Source organism: Leucopleurus acutus (genome assembly GCF_964270905.1).
Source record: "Leucopleurus acutus genome assembly, chromosome: 19".
NCBI lineage: Eukaryota > Metazoa > Chordata > Mammalia > Artiodactyla > Delphinidae > Leucopleurus > Leucopleurus acutus.
The window spans coordinates 30,365,062-30,380,014 of record NC_139161.1 but is presented as its reverse complement, the minus strand read 5'-3'; the positions used below and the strand labels follow the sequence as shown (position 1 = coordinate 30,380,014).

The 14,953-nt window shown below is 40.3% G+C and overlaps 1 protein-coding gene across 1 annotated transcript; it reads left to right on the top strand.

The window, feature by feature from the left end:
- Window positions 1-8,211: 8,211 nt before the first annotated feature.
- On the top strand, window positions 8,212-9,146 carry OR4D2 (olfactory receptor family 4 subfamily D member 2; the record flags this gene model as incomplete). Its single annotated transcript, XM_082861230.1, is given in 4 exon segments — window positions 8,212-8,232; window positions 8,236-8,368; window positions 8,371-8,399; window positions 8,403-9,146. Coding segments are annotated over 4 exon segments (927 nt in total).
- Window positions 9,147-14,953: the final 5,807 nt, after the last annotated feature.

The window sequence follows — 14,953 nt, the reverse complement described above, 5'->3', positions numbered from 1 at the left end:
GCTTTTAAACTTTACCTTAGGGGTTCAGGTGGAAATCAGCTCTTTACTGGAGGACACCCAAGTATAAATACATGGAGATCTATTTTTCAGGAGTTGTTGTTTCTGCAAAGAAAAATCTTGATTTCCTGTCTTTGGCTTAGATGCTCAAATTTTGTCCTGGGGTGAGGAGCATGATGATCCTCAGTACCTCTTAGACAGAGAAATTACCGCTGACCTCCTTTTCTTATTTGAGTTTGTGACCTCACATTTGAGTTCATGACCTCTACTGTTAGAAGAGTTATCCTACATACAACAGACTTTGCATCCCTGTCAGTATTCTCTTGCCTCTGGTCCATCATGTTCATCCCCGTTTCCAGGTGCTTTATAAGAAGATAGCCTTGTTCTTGGGTGTCTATCCAAAGCCATTGCCAACCACCTCCCCCTTGCTTGTCCCCTATCATAAGTGTTCACCTTCCCAGAACACTTAGAAGCCAGGAGTGCTCATGTGTTCATGTGATCCGGTTCATGTGATCACAACAAACAGTGTGTTAGCCTAGGAGATTCTGGGAAAGATTTCTCCTCCAGGAGTAGAGGCAAGAGATGCAGGAGGAGAAAGAAACTGCCCTCCACCCGTTTCCTCCCCACCAACCTTTGAATGAGATGTGTGAGGACTTACACCATAAGGAAGCATGGAGGCCGTCTCGGCTCATGAGGGACAGGCCAAGGGCACCACAGACCCACTGAATCAGGGTCTTGATATCACTGAGCCATGGGTCCCTGTTGGCTCGTCGGCTTTCACACTCTGAATTTTCCTAATTACCTATTTATCCTCCTCCTTCTGTTCTTAGCTCCCATCTCCTTTTCCCTTTCTCCTCTAGCTCTTCACCCTCCTCACATCTTTAATGATTTTGAAGCTGGGATGGGCTGGGTAACGAACACAGAACACTTATAAGCTCCTAACTGCCCTCACGAAGTCTCTTCTGAAACAGGATGGGGTATGAATAAACAGAGGAGCTGCACCGCTATGTTCATCCTCTCAACTCTCCCATCTCTCTTCCTCCCTGCTGCCAGAGAGGCCCGCATCTGTGGGTTATTCTTCTGCATAACGTCCTCCACCGGCTTCTCACCTCCCTCAAGGTAAAACTTAAGTGTATGAGCCTGATCTCTTAACACTATTCACAGTGATTCCTGCCTCCTTTCTACCCTAATGTCCCTTCACTTCCCCTGTGCTCCAACCTTGTCAAGGCCCTGAGGGCTCTTGGAGTGTATGCTGTGCCAGTTCATCCCCGGACCTCTGGTCTTCCTGTCAGAAACACACTTTCCCTCCTTTGTCTGCCTAACACATTTGAACTTTACCTCTGTTTAAATGTCATGTCCTCTCCGAAGTCTTCCTTCTCTTCCAGTCATGGTTAGCTGCTCAGCCTTTTAACCATTGGCCATTCTGCTAGTAGAGGTATCTCCTCTCTGAAGTGCCTTTATGTGTTCCTGGGTCTGTTTTTCGCATCAACCTGTGAGTTCCTTGAGAGGAGAATGGATTTCTTATTTTTGTATCCGCAACATTGTGCATTGAGGTGTACCCAACCTTCCTTTTACTGCTCTCCTATTCTTAAAAAAGGATAACTTTCAGTTATGCTAACAAATAGACTGCCAAATATTTCCCAGCAAAGATGGGTTTATTCAGGATCAGCAGAGAATTGCAATTCAGGGTCTGCACCCATAGTGAGCCACGTGCAAGTCCCCAGTGGGAAGGGAACTTCTTTCTTTAGAGAGAAAAAAGAAGGTGGCAGGCTGTAGTAAAAAAAGAGCCCATGGCTTTTCTTTGGCTGAGTTCTTGCCAGGAAAGAAGTAGAGTCTTTCTTTTTCCTGTTGGGCTCTGCTATTGTCACAAGGTTTGAGAGCTCCCCCTTCTGGTCTCTCAACACTATTTAATTGAAGCTTCTGTTTATTAATTTTTACACATTTATTGAATGTTCACAATGGCCCAAGTACAATAACTCCAAAACAATAAGCCACATTGTAATCAATTTCTAAAACAGATAACTCGTCCACAATCATGCTCTGAGGAATCAACTTTGGGGTTGAAATGTGTTTACAAACATTTATGTGACTTGAGAGGAGAAATATATAGAGTAGAAGATATAATGGCTTTCTTATTGAAAACCAAATCAGAATTATAATGAATTAGTCCAGGTAATTTAATTAGTTATTGTTAATAATGTTACAGTTAGTGACATCTGACAGTCAAGGAGATTGATAAGACCTAGTCCCTTCCCCAGCCTCAACCCAGGCTATTTTAACGGGTGGTTGGTTTTTAAGTGGAATAAAGCTCTAAATATTAGGAAGAATTCATGTTTTTTTAAATCTATATCTCTTGTATTTGGACAAAACCAGAGCTTCTGATAGTGTTTTTCTATGTTCTTGCTAAGTATAAATATTTGTAACAAAAGAACTCAGATCATCCTGGAAATCTCATGTAGGAAGGAAAGCTACTGGACACCCAGATTAGAAATTCCAATTCTGGTTCATCATAATAAGAAAATATATGCACTTCCTGTACTAGTCCTTGTATGAAAGGAAGGATCTTACTGAGTAATAACTCATATATAAAGGGTACTAGAATGTTATAGATGGTGCAATAGAATTGGATATGGATGGGGAATCAACCTTGGGATCCGGTTGACAAAATAAAAGACAGATTTATAGGTTTTGTTTCCAATGTAGTATACAAATATCTTCCCACCTATAATGTTGTCCAAGTCAAGGTCAATTAATTCTTTTTTAAAAAGTAAACTATTAAACCAGTCGCCTTGATGATGCTGTGAGAAAGAACTGTTCATTCTGCTGACAAGAGCAGTGAAACTCAAAGTCAGTGGTTCTCAAACTGTGAGATAAGCAGCATCAGCATCACCTGAAAACTTGTTAGAAATGTGAATTCTCAGGCTCCACCCAAACCTACTAAGTCAAAAATTCTGCATGGGAGTGTCTGAGTTTTGACATTCCCTCCAGGTGATTCTAATGCATGTTTAAGTGTGTGAACCACTGGTCTATGAAGTGGGTCCTTCCAAAACTCCCAGAAATTTTGAGAGTTTCTGGCCTTTCTAATCTTGATCTCCTAATCTTACATGTCATGAATCCCTACAATTTTCATTGTCATTGGTGGGGTTTTGTTTTGTTGTTTTTTGTGGGTTTTTAAAAAATTTTTTGTTTGCTTGCTTGCTTTTTGCCCTCAAGGCAGACCTTTCAAATAGTAAGTGTTATTTTTTGTTGCTGTGTTGTTTTGTTTTTGGAGATTTCATATAGAATTATTTTATTTGCACTTAAGCAGATGCATTAACAGAAGGTAGTTTGGTTATACTCTCCATGTGTTAAATTATTTGCTCATGCGTTAATTCAGTTAATATTCATTAAGCTTCCAATATGTTCCAGGTATTCTTTTTTTGGGGGGGAAGGGAGTTTGCAATTTTTTTAATTTTATTTTTTATACAATTTTTCAAGGTTACACTCCCTTTACAATTATTACAAAATATTGGCTATATTCCTCGTGTTGTACAATACATCCCTGTATCCTATCTTATACCCAATAGTTTGTACCTCCCACTCCCCATCTCTATATCACCCCTCACCCCCCTTCCCACTGATAACCACTAGTTTGTTCTCTATGTCTGTGAATCTGCTTCTTTTTTTGCTTTTTTCACTAATTTGTTATACTTTTTTAGATTGCACATATAAGTGATATCATATAGCATTTGTCTTTCTCTGTCTGACTTATTTCACTCAGCCTAATGCCCTCGAAGTCCATCCATGTTACTGCAAATGGTAAAATTTCATTCTTTTTTATGGCTGATTAGTATTCTGTCATATCTATATACTGCATCTTTATCCATTCATCTGTTGATGGGCACTTAGGTTGCTTTCATACTTTGGCAATTGTGAATAATACTGCTAGGAACACTGGGGTGCATGTATTTTTTTCAAATTAGTGCTTTTGTTTTTTACGGATATACACCTAAGGGTGGAATTGCTTGGTCATATGGTAGTTCTATTCTTAGTTTTTTGAGAAACCCGCATACTGTTTTCCACGTGGCTGCACCAATTTACAGTCCCAACAGTGTACAAGGGCTCCCTTTTCTCCACATTCTGGCCAACATTTGTTATTTCTGTTCTTTCTGATAACCATTCTGACAGGTGTGAGGTAATGTCTCATTGTGGTTTTAATTTGCATTTCCATGATGATTAGCATTGCTGAGAATCTTTTCATGTACGTGTTGGCCATCTGCATTTCCTCTTTGGAAAAATGTCTATTAAGTTCTGCCAATTTTTAATTGGTTTTTTTGTTTTATTGATGTTGAGTTGTATGAGCTGTTTATATATGTTGGCTATTAACGCATTATTGGTCCTATCATTTGCAAATATTTTCTCCCATTCAGTAGGTTGTCTTTTCATTTTATCGAGGGTTTCCTTTGCTCTACAAAAGCTGTGAAGTTTAATTAGGTCCCATTTGTTTATTTATTTTTTATTTTTTGCGGTACGTGGGCCTCTCACTGTTGTGGCCTCTCCCGTTACGGAGCACGAGCTCCAGACACGCAGGCTTATTGGCCATGGCTTACGGGCCTAGCCGCTCCGCGGCATGTGGGATCTTCCTGGACCGGGGCATGAACCCGTGTCCCCTGCATCAGCAGGCAGACTCTCAACCACTGCACCACCAGGGAAGCCCCCATTTATTTATTTTTGCTTTTATTTTCTTTACTTTAGGAGACATATCTCAAAAAATATTGTGGCAATTTATGTGAAAGAGTGTTCTGCCTATGTTATAGTATACAGTTGTACATTTATGTCTTTAATCCATTTTGTGTTTATTTTTCTATATAGTGTTAGAGAATATTCTAATTTCATTCTTTTATATGTAGCTATCCAGTTTTCCCAGCACCAATTATTGAAGAGCCTGTCTTTCCTCCATTGTATTGCCTCCTTTGTTGGAGATTAATTGACTATAAGTGCATGGGTTTATTTCTGGCCATCCTGTTCCATTGATCTGTGTGTCTGTTTTTGTACCCATACCATTCTGTATTGATTACTATAGCTTTGTAGTATAGTCTGGAGTCAGAGTGCATAATTCCTCCAACCCTGATCTTCATTCTCAAGATTGTTTTGGGTGTTTGGGGTCTTTTGTGGTTCCATACAAATTTTTAAATTATTTGTTCTAGTACTGTGAAAAATGCCTTTGGTACTTTGATAGGGATTGCACTGAATCTGTAGGTTGCCTTGGGGAGTATGGTCAAATAGCAAATGTTTCTGAAAGACTTAGAAACTTTTCTTTTTTTGCGGTACGCGGGCCTCTCACTGTTGTGGCCTCTCCCGTTGCAGAGCACAGGCTCGGGACGCGCAGGCTCAGCGGCCATGGCTCACGGGCCCAGCCGCTCACGGCATGTGGGATCTTCCCGGACTGGGGCACGAACCCGTGTCCTCTGCATCGGCAGGTGGACTCTCAACCACTGCGCCACCAGGGAAGCCCGACTTAGAAACTTTTTAGCAACTCCCATTGTTCCCTTGTCCCCAGCAAGACTCATTCCAGCTCTGCTTCCTGTTCCCAGTCCAATAATTTCTCCCTAAGGATATCCCTTCGTCCCCAGGGTCATGCCAATGAGTTGTGTGTGTGAGGTATGGGCAGAGATCAGAAAGCTGTGAAGCTGCATAGAGAGGACCTCCCAGAAATATGTAAGACCTGAACTCTCTTCCCCCATTTGGGGCTGAAGGAAGGTGAGAGCCTGAGGGTTTCCACACTTCCGGATAGGTCAATGGTAGCTAGGTTCTTGAAAACACCTGCTGGAGGCTGGAGAGAATAAAAAAGTGATATAGACTTGATGGTACTAAGTTTAAAGTTGGAGGAGAGCCTCGGGAAGTAATTGAGGGGATGTGCTTTTAAGCAGCTGCTTTAGGTTGCATGTAAAACCCAGTAATTTTAACAACCACTTATAGATGTGGCTTTATGAGATAGGGAACATAGGATAAGTAAATTCACTTAAAAAATCTCCACATAATCAATTACCTCCTTAATACATTAACTTGACAATATTTACTGAGCATGTGCTGTATCAGAGCAGCTGTTCCAAGTCCTGGGGTTGCCAAGATATTGAAATTACGATGTAGTAAGTTGAGGAGAGAAGCTGAAAAAATGAATGATGATAAACCTATAGCAGAGTATGTTTTCGATGTTTAAGAACACTGAAAAATGGGGAATTTGTTCTGTATGGGAGAAATGGTGACAGGAATGACAGAGAGGGTGATGTTTTAGTGGGCCTTTTCTAGGGTTGAGAAGGTATGAACAGAATTCCAGGGAACCAACATGGAAATAAATAAATATGGAATGTGTTTAAGAATTTAATCAATTAAAGAGCTAGTGGTTCATCGGAGGCGGAGATACCGATTAGAAAGGCAGATGGAGCTTACGTTTTACAGCCCTGTATGACATGCTGTGTTGCATGCACGTGTACGTGTATCCACCCTGACTTGATCCACAAAGTATTGGATGTGGCTCCTAAGGGGCTCTGGTGAGCATCACTACAAGGATAGAAGTGAGGGGAATGTGATCATTTCAGCATTTAGAAAGGTCTCATGGACAGCTGTGTAGAAAGTGGACTGGAGTGAAAAGAAATTGAAGTGAAAAATAAGGGAGTGATCTCTCAGACATAGAGAATAAATGTATGAATACCAAGGGGGGGTGGGATGAATTGGGAGATTGGGATTGAAATATATACACTGCTGTGTATAAAATAGATAACTGGTGGGAACCTACTGTGTAGCACAGGAAACTCTACTTGGTGCTCTGTGGTGACCTAGATGGGAGGGAAATCCAGGAAAGAGGGGATATGTGTATACGTATGGCTGATTCACTTTGCTGTACAGTGGAAACTAACACAACATTGTAAAGCAACTGTACTCCAATAAAAATTAATTTAAAAAAATAAGGGAGTGGTCTCTGATAGATAATGGATTGCATGAGGTCACGGTGGGAGATAAGACGAGGCAGGGGGAGTGGGGAGGGCACTTAACCCTCACCTGTCACCCCTATCTCTCAACCTCTATGTCCTTCTTCCCCTTTGTTCCCATTCCCTCCCCTGCCCACCATCTTTCCATCTCTTCTTCCTTCACTCATTCTATTCCCCCATTTTCCTTCCTTATAATTTCCTTCCTCCCTTTAATTCTTCGTCTATTTCCATTTCTTCTCCTTCAATATTTTTTTCTCTTCTACTCTTGGATTCAATAACATCTTCTGAAATTGCTGTCCTTTCAGAAGAGCTCTAAGTCTCCTTCAAACAATATATTCATCATCTATTTCTTCACTAATGATAGTTACCCCTCTGCCTCTTGTCTCCACCTCTGATCTGGGGAGCCTCACCTAGTAAGGGACCACCTACTGTGAAGGATGGAAGGAAATGGAATGCCCCAGATGTCCAGCTGTATCCAGAGGCTCCCCTGCATGGACCTGCACACAAAATAGCTTTTCACCCACTCAGCAGTTAACACCAGCTATTTATTAAGTACTGACTATGAGGAAGGATGGGTACTGCAGGGCACAAATAAATTATGAATCAAGACTTATGTCTGTAGCATATTGTGAATTGTGGAGGAAAAATATAGACACATGAAAAATTCATTAACATTATGATGTGCTAACTGTTGTATGAAAAATGTTTGGTACAAAAATGTATTAGAGACTGGAAAGGGGAGGAGGTCTTTAGAGCAGGAGACTACACAGAGGAGAGTGATTACCATTTATTATTCCAGGCACTGTTCTAGGAACCTTATGTGTTATTTTATTTAATCCCCTAGACAATTTCTGTAAAGAAAACATTTTCCTTATAGATGTGGAAACTGAGATTAAGAGAGATTAAGTAACTAGCTCAAGGCCAAATCTCAAGGAAATAGAGGCTTTGAAATTTGACTGCAGGTCCGTTGGACTCCAAGAGCCTTCCCACCACTATATTACACTGAATCTTGGAAAGGCAGGTTGCATGTGTCTCTGGATGGCTTTAAGATATCTCAAGAATGTGTATTCCAGCACCAACTAGTGAACTCTCCAGAGACAAGGCCATTTAATCAGAACTGGTATTACGATCTGCACATAAATTTCCATCAGCTAGACCTGGACACTGAAGGCACTAAATGGGCAAGTAGTGACTTCATGCATCTCTGTCTGTGGTTTGTGTTGTTTAGGTGTATGGAGAAAACACAATGGAATCAGGGAACCTCACGTGAGTATCAGAATTTGTCTTTCTGGGGCTCTCACAGACTCAGGAGCTCCAGCTCTTCTTGTTTCTGGTGTTCCTGTTTGTCTCCACCTCCACTGTCATGGGAAACCTCCTCATCATGGTCACAGTGACCTTTGATTCCCACTCCAAACACCCATGTATTTTCTGTTCTGAAATCTGGCTGTGTTAGAGCTCTGTTTCTCCACAGTCACTGCCCCAAAGACGGTGGTGGACCTCCTTGCTGAGAAGAAGGCCATCTCCTATCAGGGCTGCATGGCCCAGATCTTCTCCTTCCACTCTGTGGGAGGGTCCATGGTTTTCTTCCTCTCATTTATGGCCTATGATTGCCTTGTTGCCATCTCTCAGCCCCTCCACTATGTCACCATCATGAACACTCAGAGCTGTGTGGGGCTGGTGGTGCCTAACTGGGTGGGAGGCTTCATCCATTCCATTTCCCAACTGACTCTGATGATCCCCCTGCCTTTCTGTGGCCCCAGTGTCCTAAATAATTTCTACTGTGATGTTCCACAAGTGCTGAGACTTGGCAGCACGGACACTTCCCTCCTGGAGTTCCTTATCATTTCCAATAGTGGGGTGCTGGTCCTCATCTGGTTCCTCCTTCTCCTGACCTCCTACTCAGCGATCCTGGTGATCCTGAGGTCTCATTCAGGGCAAGTGAGGAGGAAGACAGCTTCTACCTGCACCACTCACATCGTCGTGGTGTCTATGGTCTTTGTTCCAAGCATTTACCTCTACACCCAGCCCTTTACCTCCTTCTCCATTGACAAGGCTGTATCCATTAGCCAAACTGTCATGACCCCCATGCTCAACCCCATGATCTACACCCTGAGAAACAAGGAGATGCAGGCAGCAGTGAAAAGATTAAGGAGGTACCAGCTGGTTTATAAAAGGGAGTGACAGTGGGCGGATCACTTCTCTTTGGCTTTGTTTTCTATTTATAAGGTGGAGTGACAGCCACTGTTTACTGCTTCATAGCTTTGGAAATGTTGTGAAGTTCATCTTAGAACTTAATAATTTTGAAATTAAGCAAATCAGTTTTTTAGGAAAAAGGAAAATATCTTTATTTTTTGTGTGTGTGAAGGTTGATTTGAACACTTCTATGACAGTAAGATATGTTCCCTTGGAAATATGTTGGAAAGCCACACTCTCCTTTATGCCTCTGGTGGACAGTTTTCCCTTAGGATGACAGCATTTCCCCAGAAGAGCAGTTCTGTTTTCTGCCTTTTGATCTCTTTTCCCGATAACCCTTTTGTTCTTTGTCCAGAGTGATAGAGAAAGTGCAGAACTTGGAGACTTGGCCCTAAACTGGGAGCCTTTGTCCCATTACTTACCAAACTAGTAACCTTGAATGAGCCACCTGACCTCTCTTGCATTCATGGATTCTTCCTCACCAAACTAGCATAAAACAATATCTGTCTCAATAATCTCACTTTTGTTATAAGATTCAAATTTTAAAAATGTGTAAGAATATTTTGTAAACCATGGAACCTACGTAAGGATTATTGTTGTTGTCATTATTCCTGACATTTATTCTTCCATCAGTTGAGTAGTGTTTTGGAAGTAGGGCAGATATTCCTAAGTGCAGTGACGGAGGCATGGAGAGAGTGGGGGCTGAACTCCAAAGGGGTCATGCAACATGCCCCAGGGTGAAACTGAGACTAGAGAGTGACATAAATTCAGGGGCATGCAGACACTATCAAACTCTTAGAGGAAAACATAGGCAGAACACTCTATGACATAAATCACAGCAAGATCCTTTTTGACCCACCTCCTAGAGAAATGGAAATAAAAACAAAAATAAACAAACGGGACCTAATGAAACTTAAAAGCTTTTGCATAGCAAAGGAAACCATAAACAAGATGAAAAGACAACCCTCAGAATGGGAGAAAATATTTGCAAATGAAACAACTGACAAAGGGTTAATCTCCAAAATTTACAAGCAGCTCATGCAGCTCAATATCAAAACAAAAACAAACAACCCAATCCGACAGAGGTGGGAGTCTGCGAGGGCAGAACCCAGGGCACACAGATCCAATAGTGCCTGGTTCAAGTTCTTCTCCTTAATAATGGCGACTTCGACAGCGTCCTGGGTTTTATTCCACTCATCTTGAGAAGGCTTCTGCGCATCCTGGTAGAGGGTGCGGCCGCAGCACTGGTTTTGCATTTTCAAGAGACACTGGGCGTCCTCACGCTTCTCCTCGGCCAATTGGCAAAAAAAGTGGCCCACACCGTCCAGAGTCCCATTGTTGCTGTTGAAATAGAAGCTCAAACAGAGCCACGTGGAGGACAGGCTCTTGGTGCTCCAGCCAGGCATCAGGGCTGTGCCCCTGAGGTGGAACAGCCAAGTTCAGGACACTGGTCCACAAGAGACCTCCCAGCTCCACGTAATATCAAATGGTGAAAATCTCCCAGAGATTTCCATCTCAACGCCAAGACCCAGCTCCACTCAACAACCAGCAAAATACAGTGCAGGAAACCCTATTCCAAACAACTAGCAAGACAGGAACACAACCCCACCCATTAGCACAGAGGCTGCCTAAAATCATAATAAACCACAGACACCCCAAAACACACCTCCAGACATGGACCTGCCCACCAGAAAGACAAGATCCAGCCTCATCCAGAACACGGGCACCAGTCCCCACCACCAGGAAGCCTACACAACCCACTGAACCAACCGTAGCCTCTGGGGACAGACACAAAAAACAACAGAAACTACGAACCTGCAGCGCAAAAAGGAGACCCCAAACACAGTAAGTTAAGTAAAATGAGAAGACAGAGAAACACACAGCGGATGAAGGAGCAAGGCAAAAACCCAGCTAACAAATGAAGAGGAAATAGGCAGTCTACCTGAAAAAGAATTCAGAATAATGATAGTAAAGATGATATAAAATCTTGGAAATAGAATGAAGAAAATACAAGAAATGTTTAACAAGGACCTAGAAGAACTAAAGAGCAAACAAACAGTGATGAACAACACAATAAATGAAATTAAAAATTTTCCAGAAGGGATCAATAGCAGAATAACTGAGGCAGAAGTACGGATAAGTGACCTAGAAGATAAAATAGTGGAAATAACTACTGCAGAGAAGAATAAAGAAAAAAGAATGAAAAGAATTCATGACAATCTCAGAGACCTCTTGGACAACATTAAGTGCACCAACATTTGAATTATAGGGGTCCCAGAAGAAGAAGAGAAAAAGAAAGGGACTGAGAAAATATTTGAAGAGATTATAGTTGAAAACTTCCCTAACATGGGAAAGGAAATAGTTAATCAAGTCCAGGAAGCACAGAGAGTCCCATACAGGATAAATCCAAGGAGAAACACGCCAAGACACATATTAATCAAACTATCAAAAATTAAATACAAAGATCAAGTATTAAAAGCAGCAAGGGAAAAACAACAAATAACACATAAGGGAATCCCCATAAGGTTAACAGCTGATCTTTCAGCAGAAACTCTGCAAGCCAGAAGGGAGTGGCAGGACATAATTAAAGTGATGATGGAGAAAAATCTACAACCAAGATTACTCTACCCAACAAGGATCTCATTCAGATTTGACAGAGAAATTAAAAGCTTTACAGACAAGCAAAAGCTAAGAGAATTCAGCACCACCAAACCAGCTTTACAACAAAGACTAAAGGAACTTCTCTAGGCAGGAAACACAAGAGAAGGAAAAGACCTACAATAATAAACCCAAAACAATTAAGAAAATGGTAATAGGAACATACATATCGATAATTACCTTAAACGTAAATGGATTAAATGCTCCAACCAAAAGACACAGACTGGCTGAATGGATACAAAAACAAGACCCATATATATGCTGTCTACGAGAAACCCACTTCAGGCCTAGGGACACATATAGACTGAAAGTGAGGGGATGGAAAAAGATATTCCATGCAAATGGAAATCATAGCAATTCTCATATCAGACAAAATAGACTTTAAAACAAAGACTATTACAAGAGACAAAGAAGGACACTACTAATAATCAAGGGATCAATCCAAGAAGAAGATATCACAATTGTAAATATTTATGCCCCTAACAAAGAAGCACCTCAATACATAAGGCAAACACTAACAGCCATAAAAGGGGAAATCAACAGTAACACAATCATAGTAGGGGAATCTAACACCCCACTTTCACCAATGGACAGATCATCCAAAATGAAAATAAATAAGGAAACACAAGCTTTAAATGATACATTCAACAAGATGGAATTAATTGATATTTATAGGACATTCCATTCAAAAACAACACAATACACATTCTTCTCAAGTGCTCATGGAACATTCTCCAGGATAGATCATATGTTGGGTCACAAATCAAGCCTTGGTTATTTAAGAAAATTGAAATTGTATCAAGTATCTTTTCTGACCACAACGCTATGAGACTAGATATCAATTACAGGAAAAAATCTGTAAGAAATACAAACACATGGAGGCTAAACAACACACTACTTAATAACCAAGAAATCACTGAAGAAATCAAAGAGGAAATAAAAAAATATCTAGAAACAAATGACAATGAAAACACAATGACCCCAAACCTATGGGATGCAGGAAAAGCAGTTCTAAGAGGGGAGTTTGCAGCAATACAATCCTACCTTAAAAAACAAGAAACATCTCAAATAAACAACCTAACCTTACACCTAAAGCAATTAGAGAAAGAAGAACACAAAACCCCCAAAGTTAGCAGAAGGAAAGAAATCATAAAGATCAGATCTGAAATAAATGAAAAAGAAATGAAGGAATTGATAGAAAAGATCAATAAAACTAAAAGCTGGTTCTTTGAGAAGATAAACAAAATTGATAAACCATTAGCCAGACTCACCAAGAAAAAAAGGGAGAAGACTCAAATCAATAGAATTAGAAATGAAAAAGGAGAAGTAACAACTGACACTGCAGAAATACAAAGGATCATGAGAGATTACTACAAGCAACTATATGCAAATAAAAGGGACAACCTGGAAAAAATGAACAAATTCTTAGAAATGCACAACCTTCTGGGACTGAACCAGGAAGAAATAGAAAATATGAACAGACCAATCACAAGCACTGAAATTGAAACTGTGATTAAAAATCTTCCAACAAACAAAAACCCAGGACCAAATGGCTTCACAGGAGAATTCTATCAAACATTTAAAGAAGAGCTAACACCTATACTTCTCAAACTCTTCCAAATATAGCAGAGGGAGGAACACTCCCAAACTCATTCTACGAGGCCACCACCACTCTGATATCAAAACCAGACAAAGTTGTCACAAAGAAGGAAAACTACAGGCCAATATCATGATGAACATAGATGCAAAAATCCTCAACAAAATACCAGCAAACGGAATCCAACAGCACATTAAAAGGATCATACATTATGATTAACTGGGGTTTATCCCAGGAATGCAGGATTCTTCAATATACACAAATCAATCAACGTGATACACCATATTAACAAATTGAAGGAGAAAAACCATATGATCATCTCAATAGATGCAGAGAAAGCTTTTGACAAAATTCAACACCCATTTATGATAAAAACCCTCCAGAAAGTAAGCATAAAGGGAACTTTCCTCAACATAATAAAGGCCGTATATGACAAATCCACAGCCAACATCATCCTCAGTGGTGAAAAACTGAAACCATTTCCACTAAGATCAGGAACAAGACAAGGTTGCCCACTCTCACCACTATTCTTCAACATAGTTTTGGAAGTTTTAGTCACAGCAATCAGAGAAGAAAAAGAAATAAAAGACCACCTTATTATTTCTGGCTTCTCTTTCTGTATCTCAGATTAAATTTACTTATCCCTTCTCATTCTGGTCTCTATCACCTATTACCCTTTTTGGATAATTTTTCAGAAATATTTTCTGGGGCTTCCCTGGTGGCGCAGTGGTTGAGAGTCCGCCTGCCGATGCAGGGGACACAGGTTCGTGCCCCGGTCCGGGAAGATCCCACATGCCGTGGAGCGGCTGGGCCCGTGAGCCATGGCCGCTGAGCCTGCGCGTCCGGAGCCTGTGCTCCGCAACAGGAGAGGCCACAACAGCGAGAGGCCCGCGTACAGCAAAAAAAAAAAAAAAAAAAAAGAAATATTTTCTGAAATATATCAGTCATTTTTCTGAAATATATAAATACACAAATATATACACACAGACATTATGTTTATATACTTAACAACTTATTATTTGTGTTACATATATTTTCTGTTTTATATATGTATGTTATCACATGTATATGCATACATTGTAGTTCATTAATTCTCTTCATCTAATGTCTAATCCACCTGTTTAATTTTTAATCATATTTTTAATTGAATAGGTCATATTTGTTTATTTTGCAAATCTAATATTTTCTGAAATTATGTTTGTCTTCCTGTATCTTTCAATACCACTTTAAGTCTGCAAACATTTTACACATTAAAAACGTTTTATAAAGTGAAAAAAAGAAAGAAAGAAAAGGAATCCAAATTGGAAAAGAAGAAGTAAAGCTGTCACTGTTTGCAGATGACATGATACTATGCATAGAGAATCCTAAAGAGGGTACCAGAAAACTACTAGAGCTAATCAATGAATTTGGTAAAGTAGCAGGATACAAAATTAATGCACAGAAATCTCTTGCATTCCTATACACTAATGATGAAAAATCTGAAAGTGAAATTAAGAAAACACTCCCATTTACCACTGCAACAAAAAAAATAAAATATCTA